Source organism: Sorex fumeus, unplaced genomic scaffold (assembly GCF_029834395.1).
Source record: "Sorex fumeus unplaced genomic scaffold, SorFum_2.1 ptg000129l, whole genome shotgun sequence".
Classification (NCBI taxonomy): Eukaryota; Metazoa; Chordata; class Mammalia; order Eulipotyphla; family Soricidae; genus Sorex; species Sorex fumeus.
The window spans coordinates 9,655,651-9,676,548 of record NW_026606186.1 but is presented as its reverse complement, the minus strand read 5'-3'; the positions used below and the strand labels follow the sequence as shown (position 1 = coordinate 9,676,548).

General features: G+C 38.9%; 1 protein-coding gene across 1 annotated transcript in view; it reads right to left on the bottom strand.

Moving 5' to 3' along the window:
• Positions 1–1,925: 1,925 nt before the first annotated feature.
• Positions 1,926–20,898, bottom strand: part of LOC130045800 (complement C5-like) — a 57,088-nt gene continuing 38,115 nt past the window's right edge. The window contains exons 18-21 of the mRNA XM_056138675.1: positions 12,874–12,943; positions 10,446–10,519; positions 8,697–8,804; positions 1,926–2,109 (exon numbers count right to left, since the gene is read on the bottom strand). Of these exons, the coding sequence (XP_055994650.1) occupies positions 8,728–8,804; positions 10,446–10,519; positions 12,874–12,943 (221 nt within the window). The 3' untranslated portion in view covers positions 1,926–2,109; positions 8,697–8,727. The remainder of the gene's footprint in view (positions 2,110–8,696; positions 8,805–10,445; positions 10,520–12,873; positions 12,944–20,898) is intronic.

Here is a 20,898-nt window from a genome sequence, read left to right as displayed (position 1 = left end):
GACATCAGGTCATATCATGGAGGCCTACATGGGGAAGCAGGTAGGACCTAGAAATAAGATAGAGGCCCATTTCTAACAGAGAAACAGATGTAGGAGGAGTCCTTGTTCAATGGTACAAAGTTTTTGTTGTAGATAATGGGAAATGTGGGGTATAAATGGTGGTGTTGGTTACACAGCATCATGTATGTATGTAATACCTCTGAAGTGTGTGCTGAAAAGTTAACATTATATTATATTTATTATACTACAATGTGCAAGTGTGTATGTGCGTGTGTGTGTATGTGTGTGTGATGCTGAAGCTCAGACCTAGGGTCTCAGATAGAAAAGCATGTTCTCTTCCACCCACCAGAGTTCCATTTCAATGCATTTTTTAACCTGGAAAGAAAAAAAGAAAAAAAACCAATCTGTGCTATGAAATTTGCCAGATGACGCATAGAGAAGTTCAAAATTGAATTAGAATTTTTGCATGTATTATTAGGAAGATGAAGTGAATGTCAAATCCCACATCACATGTCCTCAGAATCTTACTAACGATCTATTTGAGATGATACAGAATCATCTAGGAACTGTGCCTGTTTCCCTCAAGAAAATCAAAACCTCAGGAGTGGAGAGATAAAGCAGCAGATAGTTTTCTTTGCACAACACCAACCTGGCTTCAATTTCTGGCACCCTATTTGCTCCCCCTACCCCTGCCAGGAGTGATTCCTGAACACAGAGCTATGAGTAAGCCCTGAGCATCACTGGTGTGTTGCTCCCTCAGAAAAGTTTTTTAAAAAAAAGATTAAAATTGAATTCTGGAATAGCTGAGATCTGACTGGGGATGCAGGACTTAAATCTTCCTCATTCTCTTTGTAGGGAGGAAACAAAGCCACCTCTCTTTGGTGGGCTTTTTGATTGCTGGGAAAATTTCCTCCTGTGAGAAGCTGCTATTCAGGGTCCTTGGGGGGTACATGAGCAGAAGACCGAAGTGTTGGATTAAGGTGGGGATTAAATACTGCCATTTTAAAGTGAGGTCCCTCACACCAATCCCAGGCTGGTCATAGAGGACATCCCTAGAGCCACAATGTCATGATGTCATGCATTAAGTATGAACTTGCCTCCCAACATCCCCTGGAACTTGCAGAATCCCACCTTAGGCACCATGTGGGACCTAGCTTCTAATGTGGCCACAGAAAAAAGACCTGAGTTTCCATTTCATTCTCCTCTTAGGGTCAGGTTCTGGATCCTTGAGAAATTGGTGGAGTATATCCCAGGCATCCTTGACTGGGACATACAATGGAAAGACATAGGGGTGGTGAGAGGTCAATGAGATGATGGACAAGGTGAGAGAGGTTTAAGGTTGTCACTAGGAATAGAGAGAGAAAAAGGATGGGTTAATCAGATTTAAAAATTGGCACATGGGATAATAGATAAAGCAGAGAGAAGGGCACAGATATTAGGAAAATGCTGTTTAAATTATTCTTCATCATGAATTCAAAAATGTTCATGGGCACCTCACTTATGACAGACACTGAGCTTGGAATTGGGTAGCAGTGAGCATGACTGAGGCTCAAGGAACCTGAGTCTAGGTTTGAAAACAGAGCAAACCATGATGAACATTGTGAAGAGAAACTAGGTTGAAGAAGGAAAATGATTTATACCTAGAGCTAGGTCTTCTTGTTTGTAATAGACAACTGACATAATAATAATAAAATAATAAAGGCCCTCCCGTTGATCATCGATTTGCTCGAGCGGGCCCAGTAACGTCTCCATTGGAGACTTTGTTGTTACTGTGTCTGGCATATCGAATACGTCAGGAGGAGCTTGCCAGGCTCTGCCGTGCGAGCGAGATACTCTCGGTAGCTTGCCGGGCTCTCCGAGAGGGGCGGAGGAATTGAACTCGGGTTGGCCATGTTGGCTGTGTGTAAGGCAAACACTGACATAAGTGTTGCTTAAATGAGAACAAAGTTTATTTTTCATATGAAAGAAAGAAAAATCTGGGATGGCATCTCCATGGGTCATCAGAGATAAGGACTAATTTTTGTTCCTCCACATCATCAATCTTCCATTTTCACTGTTGCCTCTTAGTCAGATGACTGCCAGAACACCAACCATCATTTTGGTTACAGGCTGCAAAACAGGAGGATAAGATAAGGACCCTTTCCTATTAATCAACTCTCCTTCCTAGAAGTATCATGCAATTTCATTTCTCCAGGAGCCTCATAACTTATCTCTACCCAATTTTGAGACCCAGAACAGTGGCAATATAGCAGGCTAAAATTGAGATTCTTAAAATAAGGAAGAAAGACGTTATACTAGTTTAAACCAGATATTTATGACACAAATTATTTTCCTATATTGCCTTTCAAAATCATGAATATTGAGTATCTAATATTTGGAAATATTATACTGACTTTATAATATGATAACTTTTGATACAGACTATTTTAATAAAATGTAATTATAATAAAATGTAAAACTTATAAAGATATAATTATAAATTATATAAATCTTCCCTGTGTAACCAAGAATCAGACTACTAGGCTTGGATCTCAGCTCTGCTTCAAGCTTTATTTTTTCCCAACCCTTGCTTCTAGGTGTTTTCCTAGAAAAATTACTTTATTTATATATGCCTCAATTTCCCCATTGTAAGAGAAGAATACATAAAATACCTTCTTCAGGTGAAGTTACAAAGTGGATGGTCAATGAAGTTTAGGGGAGGATAAGACGGACTAGAAGTTAAAGTGGTGGAGAGTTTTACATACTTTGTATATCAAATATGTGTCAAGACTATTATAAGTACATTACCTGAGCCTACAACGTTTTAAAAAAAAAGAATAAACAAAACCTCCTGTTGAATAATTATTCCACACTACTCCAGCTCTATCTTTGCACTGCAAGTTTGTTGTGTATTTCCAAAGACTTACTTAATAAAGATTAAATCATTCTCATTTCAATGGAAATATACCATTAATCTCAAGCTAAATCACCACTTATCTTCCCTGTTTTATATACTAGTTATTGTATCTTTAGTCTTTCCACTTTCCCTCCACCCAAGCTTCCTTCTCTTGAAACTCCTTTGCGAGTTTTCAAGAAAAGCATGGGGACACGCAAGGGACTCAAGCATTCGGTAGCTGAGACCTGCCTCCCCAGTTCAGCCCACAACAGCGACAGACAGAAGAAGGATGAGAGAACAAAGAAACAGGGTCCAGACCCCAGGCTATTGGCAGTCAGTTTATTTCTCTTCCCCAGCTTACTCCAATCTCTCCCCTTATGGTGCAATCATAGTTGTAGTTTTGGTCCTAATCCCAGTCATCATACTTCCATCACCCTAGTCTCCTTGTAGACCTCAAAGTTCTCTCCATTATCTCCTTCCAGTCATTGTCTTCCTTCTGGTCCTCACAGACCCTCTAGTCCTCAAAGACCTCAAAGTCCCAAAGTCCCCTTCTTTCTCCTTACAGCATAGTTATATAGAAATCACGAAGGGTGAGGGTACATAGGTGGGGTTGAACATTGCTATAACAACAAACAGAGGTAAAACCACTCTTTCTGGGGAAGTTCTAGGAAATTAACTAAAGGTCAAAATCTCATCTGAGGATTTAGCACTCCAGATTACTAGGAGATCTGTTCAAGGGTGGGATTCCATCCAGGATGTGTTACTTTCTCCTTTCCACATTTAAACAATCATAAAAAATTTACTTCTTATAATATTTCTAATCATTTTGTATGAACACAGTAAGAGATATATTAAGCCTAAAGGTTGGGTCTTCCCAGGGAGAGCTCACTATATATCTCAGACTATAGTCCTCAGACCAAGTTAGACTTTCCCAACACCAGCAGGGTCCTTATTCAGTTATTTCTTTTTGGGTCATTACAGAGTTTGTTCCATGATCATGCTCTTAACTTATTATACTTATGATATTTAGCTTGTCTCCTTTCGATGCCAAGGTAGCTTACAGCTTGCCTTGGATTCATCGATCCCTTCGTCAGGACCCTGTTTTGGGGGGTGCTAAGAAGTAAGGCAAGGTTGTCGGGTAGCCGCGGAGTGAGTTCCTCTTCGCGCCCTGTGCGTGCCCTTTGCCCCACGCCATGCCCCCTCTGCCAGGCAGCCAGAGGAGACTTTGGGGAACACCTGCCTGAGTTCTTCTGGACCTCCCACCCACTTCCTTGAGGTGATGCCCTCCTCTGCAGGTTCCTAGGTCAGCGGGCTCCTGAGACTAGCTGGGAGTGTGGCCTCCAGTGTAGGGGGCGTGGCCTCCTTAAAAGTGGGCTTGGCCTTCTGTGTGGTGCACAGTTATATTTTCCACTCCCAGCTCTCTTGACTTACATCTCAGCCTTATCACCTAATTCTGTGGAAAAAGTCCTGACCGCCTCAACCACAATACGACAATAATCCACTGGCCTACTCTAATTCCACTCCACTGACCAACCAACTGGAAACAGAGATAAACAAATGGGACTATCTGAAATTAAGAAGCTTCTGCACCTCAAAAGATACAGTGACCAGAATACAAAGACAATCTACAGAATGGGAAAGAATATTCACCCAATACCCATCTGATAAGGGGTTGATATCAAGGATATACAAAGCACTGGTTGAACTCCACATGAAGAAAACATCCAACCCATCAAAAATGGGGTGATGAAATGAACAGAAACTTTCTCAAAGAAGAAATCCGAATGGCTAAAAGGCAAATGAGAAAATGCTCTACATCACTAATCATCAGGGAGATGCAGATCAAAACAACAATGAGATATTATCTCACACCACAGAGGCTGGCCCACTTCCAAAAAAACAAAAGCAACCAGTGTTGGTGCAGTTGGCGCGGTGTACGTGGGGAGAAAGGGACTCTCCTTCACTGCTGGTGGGAATACCGACTGGTTCAGCCCTTTTGGAAAACAGTACGGATGATTCTCAAAATATTATAAATTGAGCTCCCAGTTGACCCCGCAATACCATTCCTGGGAATATATCCCGGAGAGGCAAAAAATATATATATAGTTGAAATGACATTAGCACTTGTATGTTCATTGCTGCACTGTTCACATTAGCCAAAATCTGGAAAAAAATCAAGTGCCCGACAACAGATGACTGGTTAAAGAAACTTTGGTACATCTACACAATGGACTCCTATGCAGCTGTTAGAAAAGATGAAGTCATGAAATTTACATACAAGTGGTACTACATGGAATGTATATTGCTAAATGAAATGAGTCAGAAAGAAAGGGACAGATATAGAAAGATTGCATTCATCTGGGGAGTATAAAGTAACAAAATAAGAGACTAACACCCAAGAATAGTCGAGATAAGTACCAGGAGGTTCACTCCATGGCCTGAAGGCCAGCCACAAATGCTAGGGGAAAAGGCAGCTCAGACAGAGAAGGGAACACCAAGTAAAGGTGTTGGGAGGATCCTCCCGGGATGGGAGATGCATGCTGAAAGTAGACTATAGACTGAACATGACTGCAACTCAATGCCTATTTTGCAAACCACAGCACCAAAAAAGAGAGAGAGAACAAAAGGGAATGCCCTGCCATGGAGGCGGGGTGGGATGGAGGTGAGGTGGGGGGTGGGAGGGATACTGGGATCATTGGTGGTGGAGAATGGGCACTGGTGGAGTCATGGGTGTTCGATCATTGTATAACTAAAACCCAAGCACAAAAATTTGTAAGTCTACAACTGTACCTCATGGTGTTTCACTAATAAAAATTTTTTTAATAAAAGAAAAATAGAACTTGTGACCAAAGACAAATTTTAAGTTCAAAATTGAAAAAAAAATAAGTAAAGGCAACTGAGACTCAAGTCAGGTAAATATGACAGATTCCCAGGAGTAAATATTATTTGGAGTCAATTAACACCCATGTTACAAAAGCATAGCATCAACTGTCTTACTGTGTCTATACAAAAAGGCCAATGCTAAACCATGAAAATGACATAAATGAAATAGAAAAGCAATATAGGATTATTAGTGCTTGATGGAATTGGGTGTGCCTCAAGAGCACTGTTTTGGGAGTAACTCAATAAGCCTAAGGTCCCTGCAGAAGGAGCAAGGACAACCCAATGTTATCCAACACTCCTGCACCTTAAAAGAAACAGTTAACCAGAAACAGAGACAGCCCACAGAATGGGAAAAATTATTTACTTAATACCCATCAGATAATATTAAAGATATATAAGGCACAGATAGAACTTAAAAAAAATCCAATCCCATCAAAAAATGGAGAGAAGAAATGAACAGAAACTGCCTCAAAGAAAAAATACAATTGGGCAAAAGGCACAAGAAAACATGCTCTACATTGCTAATCATCAAGAAGAAAGAGGTGAGACGGTCATGGCTCCAGAAGCACAAGGACTTAAGGCAGAATCCGGCAGCTTGTGGCAGTAAAGTGAATGGACTATGTGTTGATCCACGCCACCATGCCTGCCCAGAGGGAAAAGTATGTTGCTCCCTTCTGCCTTTTTCCCTCTGGACAGCAAGATGGTGGCCGCCTCAGAGCTTTTTGGAAAGCCAGGTATGAGCCGGTCGTGATGGAAGACTGAAACCTCTTGGGAAGGGGGGGCGTTCCAGGGCGTTCCGGGCTCGTCCTTCACGCCCTACCGAGGTCATGAGTTACCCCCACTGAGCGACTCTCCAGCACAGCCATGGCTCCAGAAGCACAAGGACTTAAGGCAGAACCCAGCAGCTTGCGGCAGTAAAGTGAACGGACTATGTGTTAATCCACATCTCTAGAGTCACAGAAACCAATCTCATAATTATCTGACTCTCAGCAGAAATACTTCCAGGCTTAATAAGTAAAATATCAGAAATCCAAAATCGTGCGGCCACAATAGCAGCCGCGTGTCATCATTTAATTCTTGTAACCAGCTGTAGAAACAAATTATTTCACAATGTCTTTTCAACAGGTCTGATTTGGAGGTATAAACTCTAAATAATAATGGTGCATCTTTTGTCAAAACAATGAATTTAATCAAAGTAGATAGAGTATTAACTAGAATTCATCTGCCTCACAGGCATTGGGAGGGTTGGGAGGGGGGATATATTGGGTTTCTTCTTGGTGAAAAATAAGTACTGGTGAAGGAAAATGTGTTTGATGATTGCATGACCGAGACTTAAACCTGAAAGCTTTGTAACTTTTCCCTAGAATTCATCTGCCTCACAGGCATTGGGAGGGTTGGGAGGGGGGGTATATTGGGTTTCTTCTTGGTGAAAAATAAGTACTGGTGAAGGGAAATGTGTTTGATGATTGCATGACTGAGACTTAAACCTGAAAGCTTTGTAACTTTTCCCACAGCGATTCAATAAATAAATAAATTTTTAAAAAAGAAGAAAGAGGTGATATTAGTTTAACCAGATATTTATGGCACAAATTGTTTTCCTATGTTGCCTTTCAAAATCATGAATATTGAGTCTCTAATATTTAGAAATATAATACTGACTTTATTATAAGATGACAATGTTTGATACAGAATATTTTAAGATGCAAATCAAAACAACCATGAGATATTGTCTTATACCAAGAGACTGGCATACATCAAAAGAACAAGAGCAACAAGTCATGATGTGGATGTGGGGAGAAAGGGACTCTTCTTCACTGTTGGTGTGAATGCTGACTGGTCTAGACATTTTAGAAGACAATATGGGAAATCCTCAAAACACTAGAAATAGAGCTTCCATATGACCCAGCAATATCACTTCTGGGAAATGTACCCTGGGGACCCAAAAACATGCTGCATAAATACCATCTGCAGTTCTATGTTGATTGCAGTACTATTCACAATAGTCAGAATCTGGGAACAATCCAAGTGCCCAAACACAGATGACTTGATAAAGAAACTGTGGTATATCTGCACAACGGAATACTACATAGCCACCAGGAAAAATGAAATCATGAAATTGACTTATTAATGGATGGACATGGAGAGTATCATGCTGAGTGAAATGAGACAGAAGGACAGGGACAGACAGAATAATCACAATTATTTGTGGGATAATAAAAAATAAGCATTGGAGGAGACAAATACCCGAGGACGGTAAAACAAGGGCCAGCAAAACTGGCCCATGATGGGAAGCTTGCTATAAATCGTGCAACATAAGAGGGCAGTTAGGATAGAGAAGTCCACTTGACAGTGATAGCTAGAAATAATCAATCTGGACAAACACTGGGTGCTAAAAGTAGGTAAAGCAATAAACATGATAATCTTTTCAGTATCTGTATTACAAACCATATGCCCAAAAGGAAAGAGCAAGAGCAAAAGAGCAAGAGAGACAAGCAGACAACAGATACACACAGAGAGAGAGAGAGGGGGAGAGAGAGAGAGAGAGAGAGAGAGAGAGAGAGAGAGAGAGAGAGAGAGAAGAAAAGTGTCTGCCACAGAACCAGGTTGGAACTTTGGGGGCAGAAGCAGAAAGGAAAACTGGAGACATTGGTAGTAGGAAATGTGCACTGGTGAGGGGAAGGATGATGGAACATTATATGACTGATAGTCAATCATGAACAGCTTTGTAACTGTGTATCTCGTGGTGCTTAAATTAAAAATTAATAAAATAAAATAAGAGATATTTTAAATGCCCCCAAAAGCTTTCTCTGCACTGAATGCTCAATTCACTCAGCACTGAAGCGAATAATGTGTACACTGCTTTTACTCCAGAATTCTCAGGTCTAGTGTCACACATGGACTATTTAGGTTCCCTGGTGCCATCCACGTAATAACTTACATCCTAGAGTCTGGGTGTTGTAAGTGGCCTCTCAGTTGTCTTCTGGGTTTATGTTCAGAAAGTGCCCTTGAAAATTCCACAGGTGCTGCACATCAGTAACACACAGACCTACAAGATATGAGTGCGCACAGGTGTAATGAGGCTTCCAGAGTGCTTTTCCTTTTCCAATTAGCTTGGATATGCTTTAAGAAAAAGACTGGGTCACAATTAACATCTCTTCCCCCCCCCAATATTAGTTACATAACCACAATTTTTCTTTTTTGTCTTTTCTTCTTTTTTGATGAATCACCATGAGGTGCAGTTACAGACTTACAAACTTTCGTGATTACATTTAGTCATACATTGATAGAGTACCCATCCCTCCACCAGTGCCCATTCTCCACCACCAATGTTCCTAGTATCCCTCCCACCATCCCAACCCCACCCACCCCTTCCGCCTCTGTGGCAGGCTCATTCCTTTTTACTCTCTCTCTCTCCTTTTGGGTGCTATGGTTTGTGATACAGGTAGTAAGTGGCCATCATGTTCGGTCTATAGTCTACTTTCAGTACACATCCCCCATCCCGGGCAAGCCCATCAAGCCTCCTTTACTTAGTGATCCCTTCTCTGTCTGAGCTGCCCTTTCCCCCACAATGTGAGGTGAGCTTTCAAGTCGTGGGGTAATCTTCCTTATCCTTATCTCTACTATCCGTAGGTATTAGTCTACCATTATGTTACTTTATATTCCACAAATGAGTTCAGTCCATCTATGCCTGTCCCTCTCTTTCTGACCCATTTCACTTAATATGATACTCTCCATTTCTATACACTTATATGCAGATTTCATGACTTCATCTTTTCTAACAGCTGCACAGTATTCCATTGTCATACCCATGATTTTTCTTAAAGATACAGTTAATTTTTCTGCAGGTACAAATCTAGGTACAAGCTAGAATTTTTTTAAATCTTGGTACTTTCTCCCTTTTGACATCATGTAATATCAACTGAACAGAAAGTATAGTGCTCAGATAAATGCATCCAGCAAATAAGAAAGTGGGGATAATGACAAGATGCCCATCCATCTACATCTTTCCTCATCTCTTCTTGGCCATCAGATCACCAGATGTCTCTGGACTTGGTTGTCTCCATCACTTGACCTCCTCAACTCCATCTCATGTCATTTCAGTCAACTTTCCATTTTTTAATAAGACAATATGTTACAATTTTTGTTAGAAACTTTTTTCATTTATTTATATCTGTTGTGTAATGAATTGAATAGCTCTTTTAAAATTTATCATGATTACTCATTTGTTTTATGGCTAATGCTCTAGTAACAATATTGCATAAGCTTTAAAAAGCTTCTAAAGAAGTCTTTCCCAATCCTAGTTTTAAATGTAGCAAAAAGTTCTATTGTTTTAGAACCCATAATGATTAAAAATAAGACAACGATGAAAAAACCCTGTAAAAATACTAGTACTGAGTGGCAGTTACCCATATTAATAAGGGGGGAAATGAATTAGTGAGTCCTATTTTTATTCCCTACTTCAACCCCTCGGCAAATCACAAGATTTTAGGAAAAGGGAATTTGAAGTAATTGCTCATAAAGTAGTGACTTAAGGTGGTTAAATAAACTAAATATTTCAAATGTATAAAAATTTCTTGTTTATCTTGTTATAATAAGTTCGAAATATACCACTGTTAATGAAATGATGAACAGATTTCAATGGAGAAACTGTTCCCTAATTTCAGTATTTTATATACAAGATTCTTACCTTTTTCTGAAATGCCGATGCCTTGGAATCCCCAGACACTTAGATAAGTAGGTAGCATGAAATTCACCTGATGCCTACAACAAAAAGTATTTCACAGTTGTCATACACAAGTGAACTTTACTTAACTTGAATCCAACTTGACACCATCTTTAATTAAACAGAATCTTTCTGTTTTCCCAGACAGAATTTTGAAACAACAAAAAAGAAAAGAAATCAGTGGCCGTTGGTGGGAATGAATTAAGGAAAAAGGAAGGGAGCTTACCACTGTGGAAGAGGACGGGGAAAATACAAGGGAGTGGCACTATGATGATGGTGGAAGGAAGCGGAGGGTTTGGCACTGGAATGTTTTATTCAGGAAATCCTACCATGAACAGTATTGTAAATCACAGTGCCTAAAATAAAATTTTAAAAAAAGAAGAAGAAAGAGCAGGACCTCTAACAGATTCAGAATAATTGTCTATACATCTGTGAGGGGCTGGAGCAGTAGCACAGCAGGTAGGGCATTTGCCTTGCACGTGTCCAACCCAGATTCGATTCTTCCCCCCTTCTTGGAGAGCCCAGCAAGCTACCAAGAGTATTCTGCCTGTACGACAGAGCCTGGCAAAGCTCCCGTGGTGTATTCAATATGCCAAAAATAGTAACAACAAGTCTCACAATAGAGTCGTTACTGGTACCCGCTCAAGCAAATCGATGAACAACTGGACAACAGTGCTACGGTGCTACATCTGTGAGATTTAGGCATAACATGTAATATTTGTGTAGATCTAGTTTTGGTTATGTGCTGATAGACTTGATTTGCTACAGACTGAATGTCTATCCTTCACCCAAATTAATACCGAAAATCTAACCCCAAAGGTGATAGTAGTTGGAAGTAAGATCTTAAAAGATAATTGAGGATTTAGACTATAGCAGTAGAATTGATGTACTTATGAAAAAAGGACATCAAACATTTGCTCATCTCTTTTGTCATGAGAGATTATAGTGAAAGTTTGTGGACCAGAAAGGTGGTTCTCACCACATACTAGTTTGCTAGTGCTTTTATCTTGGGCTTCCCTCTTTCAAAACTGTGAGAAAGTGAACACTATCCTTCTATATTATTGCATGCAGCAGCTCTGTTTGACAGTCTAAGACACAGTTTAACTTACAACTCAAATTTCTATGATTTGGTTTGATTGTCATGCCCTCACAGTTTGAAAGAACTGTGATATGAATCATCAAATAAAAATAAATTACATTCACTGAACTCAAAAAAGCAAAGGGAAAGGTACGAACAAGGCTAAGACAAAAGGAATTTCAGATCACCAAAGATCAATCATATTCCCTAAATATTTTACATTTACAAATCACTGTTCTAAGATTTGTAGTCAGTGTAGGAATAAATCACAAAGGATTTGCCTTCATGAAATTTATTCTAAAACAGGAGAGAAATGGGAAATGTTTTTCACAAGGAGGTAATAAATACTTTAGTAAAGCACATACAACTTCGGTGTAAGTGCAGAAAAGTGAGTAATAAACTACTGAAAGCCTATTTTTCAGACAACTCAGTCTCTATATGGATTACAAAAGGAATCTAACATGAAATGGGTTTTAAAGAGCATTTCTAGTAAAATATACGAAGGAGCCCTCTTTTTTTTTAAAAAAAAAAAAGCTATTTCTGGAGCATATATACACAGTAGGGAAGAGAGGTAGGGATTGTGGAGGAGGTGCTAGAGATACAAGAACTTTTGGAGAGAACATCATACACACATAACTTTTGCTGAACAGATCATGGAGAAGTGCTTAGGATGAGGAAGGAACCTGATATAGGGTTGTGTTATTTTAATATAATCACCGGGGCAGCTGTTTGGAGACTTAATAGGAAAAGAAAAAAGGATAGCATTAGAGTCAAGGAGAGGAAAACATCTCTTGTGACATCCAGCAAACGTGTAACTAAACAAAAATGAATCACTTTCTAAATCTCTAGATTCACTACTTTATATTGTGTGTTTCTTGTGATAATATTGTCTCCTCTTGTTATATGGATAACAAGAGTGGAAAAAATACCTAAAGGGATAGTATTCATTCTTAGATATATTTAGATATAAAATAAGATATATTTAGATATATATAACTTAGATATATTTTTATAAAACAATTCCTAGGAAGAACAAAATCACTATATATTACTATATAGAAATGAGAAGCCAAGATCCATCACAATTTGCAAGCTAGATAAATAAGTGCAAGGTAAGTGAAATGGCATTATATGCTGATAGTTTTCCAATAAATCCTGCTACTAACACAGCAAAACACCCACCCAACAACACATTAAACTAGATCAATGTAAATAATATCCTTAATTATAAAAGTAAATAACAGAATACTTAGAAATAATTGTAATATTTTTTATATTTTCTAAGTAAAAGATAAAGCAAAAGTCTTAGAATACCTTTGGAAAACATGATGCACATTCCATAACAAGTTTTCTGATATAAATTCTTTGCGTACCTTCATTGTTTCTGAATTAGAAATATAAAGTAGATTAAAATGATTTTAATATATAACAGGATTATATTAAACACAAACAAATATATTTTAGAGCTATAATAAAGCATGATGGTTTAATTTTAATAAAATATTTAATATATTTGAACATACAGGGCTGGAGAGATAATACAATAGGAAAGATGGTTGCTTTGCATGCAACCCATCCTAGTTTGATCCCCTGCATCCTATAGGTCCTATGAGCACCACCAGGAGTGATTACAGTGCATAGCCAGGAGTAACCCCTGAGCATCACTGGGTGTGGCCCCCCTCAAAAAATTGAACACATAATGCTCCTATAATATAATAGGAAAAAGTCTTGATTTAAGATGCCTAAAATACAATCAGTGTAAAAAATAATATGCATTATGCTAATATCTCATAGATATCAAAGAAAACGGATGAGAACGCTATTCGGGTCTCTCAAAGAGGAATCGAAAGAACTATGCTTGGAATATCATGATTCACTCAAATGAGAGATAGAATCCGGAGTTCTGATCTCCGTCAACGCTCAAGAATCAGGGATGCTGTCTCATTTGCCAAGGCATCAAAAATCAGATGGGCTGGACACGTAATGAGGTTTACAGACAACCGCTGGACTAGAGCCATTACTGACTGGATTCCACCGGACATCAAAAGATAGCATGGATGCCCACCTACAAGATGGTCAGACTTCTTCGTCAAGACCCTGAATGATCGGTTTGAGGCTCTGCATGGTCCTAGAACAAACAGATGCCATTGGGCTACGCTAGCACGCAACAGGGATGAATGGAGACGTTACTGGCACCCGCTTGAGTAAATCGATGAATAACAGGGGATCAAGTGATCAAGTGATCAAAGAAAATATAAACATGGATTAAGATGTTAATGTAAATTTTATATAGTCAAAGAAATGTCTTTAATGAATATAACAATTACAAGCAATGGCAGTATATTGAAAAGAAAGTAAATATGGCATCAAACATTTTAATCTTATTTTTCACATTGCTTAACACAGAATTGCTTTATATTTTTATTTTATAATAAAAACTGGTGTAAAATTTTAACTGAAAAGTAAAGAATAATGGCGTGCAGAAGCAAGTCAACAAAATACAAGGAAGGATATAAAGAATACGAAAGTATCATTACATGGATAACAACAAATACCCAATTAAAGGAGGTTTTTGAATAGTGATTCCAAAAAAATAAATGTTCATAGACAATGATCAATTTATCATTGAAATCAAGAACTGTCTTTTTTTAAGAACACATAAAATCAACACACCCTTAGAGGTATCATGAAGAAAAACAACAACAACAACAACCAAAAAAAGGCAAGGAAAATCCAACTAAATAGACTCAGAAATAAAAGGACATAATATAGAACAGATAGCATAGAAATGTAAAGTATCCCAAGAGACTCATAAACAAGTTTACCTCACTAAGTTAGAGAACCCAGTAGTCAGATGAATTCTTAGAATCATAGCAAAGGCCACGTATGACAGACCCACATATAATACCATATTCAGTGATAAAAAAGAAAAACTTTTTTTCCCTTCTACAATCAGGTGTAAGACAAGGCCATCCACTGTTAGCAATACCTTACTACAGAACTTAGGCAAGAGAGAGATATAAAGACACACAAATTGAATTAAATACATTATTTATAGTTGATACAACAATATACATAGAAATCCTAAATAGAGACTTCCTCAAAAACTAGTAGAAATAATAAACAAATAATAGGTAATTGGTAATATATACAATCAATATGCAAAAATGTTACACTTCTATATGCAAAAGATGAACTAGTAAAGTGAAATCAAGAAAACAATACTATTTCAAATTGCATCAAATAGACTTAAGGAACTCAATAAAATATCAAAGTGGCCAAGCCCACATAGTTTGTGTGTGTAGGACCCTAGTTTGATCCTGGTACTACATTGTCACCCAAGCACCACCTGGTGTAGCCCCAAGTAATTCTCAAACACCACTGGGATGATCTTGGTGGTCCCAAGTCTCACAGATGCTCAGTACTGCATCCTTGGGTCCTATCATTAAACCTTACAGTGGGGGGCTGGAGTGATAACACAGCGTGTAGGGCATTTGCCTTGCACGTGGCCGACCTGGGTTCAATTCCCAGCATCCTATATGGTCCACCAGCACCGCCAGGAGTAATTCCTGAGTGCAGAGTCAGCAGTCACCCCTGAGCTTTGCAAAGTGTGGTCTAAACCTCCCTATACATCACCCCTCCTTACCCCAAAAATTATATGGATTGAATGCAATTCCCATAAAAATTCTGATGACATTCCTCAAGGAAATATAACAAACATTCCTCAGATTGGTATGAAACCACAAATGATGCCAAACAGACAAAGCAATTGAGGCATTATGGTTCCCAGCTTTAAATTATACTACAATAGTAATCTAAAGTGGTGTGATATTGTAATAAAAAGATGCACATAATAAAGGAATAGAATTGAGAACATAGAAATAAATCTTCACATACATAAACTGTTAATTTATGACAAGAGAACAAAGACAGTTAAATGGAAAAAAATTTCATTTAACAAATAGCAGATGAGACCATCCATGGTGGAGCAGGTCTAGTAAACCATTGTAAGGATATTAGAACTTAGGTAATGAACATAATATGGTAACATTATTAACTCCTAAAACATAAACATTATGAATAATTTTCTAAATAAGCTACATATGTGTAAATATATACCTGTACATTCTAATGCCTTGTCTCTATAAATGACATCTGTTTGAGAATAGGGACTAAGCAGATAATGATTAGGGATTGAGAAATGAGATCAGCCTAAATATACTAGGGTGTGACCTAAACAACAAAGTGTCCCTATAACATTAAGATATCAAGTGTCCTAAGAAAAAGGACAAGACACAAAAACACAGGACATTACAGTCCTATAAAAATAGAAGCAGGGACTGCAATGATGATTCCACAACCGATGAGAGTTAGGAGGCAGAGGGAAGGAAATACTTAAACTTAGAGCTTAAATTAAGGAAATCAAGACTATAAAACAATTATCAACCAAAAAAATATGATTCTTTGAAAGACTTAGCAAGTTTAACAAGCCATTAACAAAACTCACAAAGAAAAAGAGAACAAACCAATTAAGCTAAATCAAAATGTAAAGGGACATGGCACAACAGAGACCACATAAATTCAAAAGATCACCAGGGATTACTATGAAAATCTTTATGTGACAAAACTGCTGAACCTAGAAGAAATGGATGCATTTCCGCACTTATTCTTAGCCAAAAGACTGAGAAATGATAGAAATAAATATGTTTCTGGATTTCTATAACTTTCCAAGATTGAATCAAGAGAAAAAGAGCACTTGAACAGGTTATTCACTATCATAGAGATCAAAATGGTAATCAAAACTCTCTCCAAGACAAACACCCAGATCCAAATGGATTTACTAATTAGTTCTTTCAAACCTTTAAAGAAGACCTACCCCCCAATCCTTTCTAGGCTGTTTCAGAAGTTGAAGAACAGAAATCCTCCCAAATAGTTTCTCTGAGGCAAACATTACCATTTCCAAAAGCAGACAGACATGACAAAAAGGAAAACTATATACATATATATACATATATCTGTGTATAAGATAGAGCATGGATGAAAAGATTCTCAACAAACCATTAGCAAGTCATATCCAATGATCCATCCTAAAGCTTATACACATTGTCAAGTAGGGTTCATCCTTCTATTGCAAGGATGGCTTAATATACACAAATCAATCAATGTAATATACCATTTTAACACAAGAAAAAGTAAAAATTATGTTATCATATCAGTAGATGCAAAAAAAGCATTTGACAAAATCCAACAACCATTCACGATTTTTAAAAAATTCAGTAAAATGGGGGCTGAAGGAATTTTCCTCAATATAGATAAAGCCATTTACCACAACCCCCAATAAACATCATGCTCAATGATGAAAAACTGAGACTTCATTCTAAAATTAAGCATGAAACAAGGTTACTCACTCTCTCCAGCACTATTTAGTATGGTATAGAAAGTCCTTGTCAGAGCAATTAGGCCAAAAACAGATACCAAGAGCATCCAGAGAGGAAAAGAGGAAGTTAAACGCTCACGCTTTATTGTTTGGCTTTTGGATTTTGGTGGGTGGGGGCACACCCAGATCTACATTTGGGATTTCCTGGTGGAGCTTGAAGAACCTTATGTGGTACTGGGGTTCGATCAAACCCTGATTGTCTGCAAGCAATGCAAACACCCTAGTTATACTATCTCTCTGGTCCCTAAATTGTAACTTTTTGCAGATGACATTATAGCATACTTAAAAAATCCTAAAGTCTCCACAAACAAGGCTCCTAGAAAAAATAGACTTGTACAGTAAAGTGGCAGGCTACAAAATCAATGCACAGAAGTCCATCATTGTATCACTGTATCACTGTCAGTCATCCCATTGTTCATTGATTTGCTCAAGTGGGCTCCAGTAGCGTCTCCATTCATCTCAGCCAGAGATTTTAGTAGTCTCTCCTTACTCGTCCTTGCCAACACTGCCATACTGAAGGCTCTTTCAGGGTCATGGCAATGAGACCTGTTACTGTTTTTGGTATGTCGAATATGCCACAGGTAGTTTGCCAGGGTCTGCCATGACTAGGAAGAACTGCCATAGAAGTCCATAGCTTTACTATATGCTAGCAATATAAGAGAAGAGAGAAAAATTAACAACCAAACCATTCATAATTTTGCCTAAGAAAACCAAGTACCTGGGAATCAGCTTAACAAATAAGGTGAAAGATTTATACAACAAAAACTACGAAGCACTACTGAGAGAAATTTAAAAAAGGACATAAGGAATTGAAAACACATTCCCTATTACATCGATTGTTAGGGTTAATACTGTGAAAATGACAATCTTGTCGAAAGCATTATAAAAATTCAGTGAAGTCCCTATAAAAATACCCTGACAAGTTTTAAGCTCATAGATCAAAGAATAGTCCATTCCCACCCTGAAATACCACACAGTCATATGCTGGGAAGCCTAGATACTCTATCTTTCAGTCCTTTGCCACCACCAGACTCCACCCCTAAGCCAAGGATTGACCCCAGCTCATATCAGTCTACCTTGTAAACTCAGGTGCTTGCTCTGTGAAGCCAGGACTTGCCCCTCCCCACCCTGAAACCCCATAGCCACACACCAGCAGGTCTAGGAACCCCAGGCGTCTGCTCTGTGCCATTGGACCCTGCCCCTGCACCATTGAACCACAGCTCAAGCCACCCTCTCCTCTAAACCCAAACTCTCATGGGTATCACTACATGCATTACTACATATATTAAATTATATATATGCATATATATATACATATGTATTACTACATCTATCTCTTATATTGGAAGCAGGTGGAAAGAGAAATTCCTAATTCTCAGGGAATAGAGAGCCCTAAATCTCAGTAAACTGAGTAGCTAATTGACACTTTGGGGACACGTTCAAATAATACTGCATGGTAAGGAAAGTAATCTGAACAGCAAATGTAATATTAGTAGCCATCTGCTACTAATAAATCAACAGATCAGTTTTCAAGTAACTGGGAATCTGAACCCCCACAATTAGCTCCCACAAAACTTGAAGAACAATGGGGAAACCAAGGAACCCAGCTGCAATCCCAGATAGGGACAGAAACCCCATCAATTCCCAAGCCCATTAAAACATTTAAAGCTGGTTGATGAGGGTGTGAAATCAACTATCTCTGCACTGGCAACAGAAATTAAGTAAGAACTTGCCAGTGAAATGAAACAATCTCTAGAAGAGAAATTCAACCAATGCAAAGAACTTTTTCAAAAGAAAAGAGACTCCATACAAATGGAATTGAAGTCACAAAAGTTTGAAGCCTGACTCAAGGGCTGGGGGGAGGGGTGGAGTGAGAGCAGTTGAGGGAGTAGTTGGGGTATTATGACAATGATAGTTGGAAGGGATCGCTCTGGATGGGAGATGTGTTCTGAAAGTGGGTAAAGTACCAAACATGGTGACCTCTCAGTATCTTTATTGCAGCGCAAAATTCCCAAAAGAGGAGAGAGAGAGAGAGAGAGAGAGAGAGAGAGAGAGAGAGAGAGAGAGAGAGAAACGGGAGAGAAGTACCTGCCATAGAGACAGATTGGGGTGGGCGGCGGGTGGCAGGAGGGATGCTGGGGATATTGATGGTGGGAAATATACACTGATGGAGAAACGGGGGTTAGAATATTGTATGACTGAAACCTTATCACAAAAATCTTTGTAACTGTATCTCACAGTGAGTTAATTTAAGAAATTGATTTTTTTTAAAGAGTGAACCAAGAAAACACCATATCAAGGGAAAAAATATTTCTTAGTGTCTGCTCCCATTTCTGGAATGTCTGTTCCCATTCTGTAAAGATCCAGAAAAGGCCAGAGCCTGCTGGAGAAAGAAAATAGGAAGAAAATGCTAATGTGCACAAGGCTTCTTATGAGGGTGATGAAAATATTCAGAAAAGAGATAGTGGCCATGTTTAATCAATTCTGCAAACACTAACCACCATTAAACTGTACACTTTAAGGAAGTAAGTTTTAGGATATATGAATAATGCATTGAAAAGTCTGTTACTTGAAAGTACTTTTACAAAGAAGCCTATTAAAAGCATTAAAATTCTTTAAAAAAAAAAAAGCACAGTAGCAAGCCACTGTGGCAGAATCTCACAAGGGGAAAACCATACACATGAACATGAAGACAAGATACAGAGCAGATTGATAAGGAAGCTGAAAAAGAAAACAAAAACAGAAAAATGGAGGAAAATGTAAGGTACTTACCGAGCAAAGACGATAAGTATAATCTCCAAATTATAGGAATATCAGAAGGTAAGAAAAAACAGAAAGGGGAAGAATGACTGGTGGGAAAGATAATAGCTGAGAACTTTCCCACTCTCTGGAGGGAGGCAGCTGCACAGATTCAAGAGACCAAAAGAGTAGCAAACAAAATAATCTCAAACAGAACAATGCCAAGACACATAATAATCAAAATGCAAAAAAAAAAAAAGATGAACTTCTTAAAGCAGCAAGAGAGAAGAGAAAATTTAAATACAAGGGAAAGGGAAAAAAATAAGACTCACAAAGTATCTCTTATATGAAATAGAAGAGGTGAGAAAAGGGTGGAATGACATATTAACATTACTGAATGAAAGAACATTGACAAATATCCTCAAAAAATCTTAGTAGGGGGTATGGTGCCACCAGCAGGTCAATCTGTACCTGTGAAGCGAGTGCATCAGCAACCTGATGGCACCCTCAGACTTCCAGATACCCCAAAATTGCTGCTGTGCCTTTGACCAGACCCCAAAAATTTGGGGCAAAGCTTACCAAGAAAGTAAACACCAAAAGTTAGGTATGTGGGAGACACACCCACAAACCACCTCGGGCTCAGCTATATAATTGGAGGCATGGCCTCTCTGGTTCATGATCGAACTGCTTAACGGCCATGATCCCAGAGACTCAGAAACAAATCTCAAAACCCAATGGCTTTTGGCAGAAATGTGTCCAGTCCCTGCAGAGGTTACTGGTGCTGGGCCACCCCAGGTGGGAATAGATTTCGTGCCTTGGCCTATTCCCCCTGGCAGCCTGGTGGCCGCCATCCTCCAGAGGCCACTGGACAATAAGGTTTGGGCCCACAGTAAAGAGACACACGGGGCCTCACGGAATGGGGGTGGGGCCGGACCTTTCCTCCCCACCCCAAAGAGACCCCAAGTCACAGCCCATGAACTAGAGTCACGGCCCACGAACTGGAGTCTCTGGATCCTGATCAAGCTGTTTAATGGCCATGATCCCAGAGACTCAGAAACAAATCGTGGAACCCAGTGGCTTTTGGCAGGAATGCGTCTGGACGCGCAGTAGGTTACTGTTGCCTGACTACCCCAGGGGGGAAAGGGTGCTGTCCCTCCGCCTGC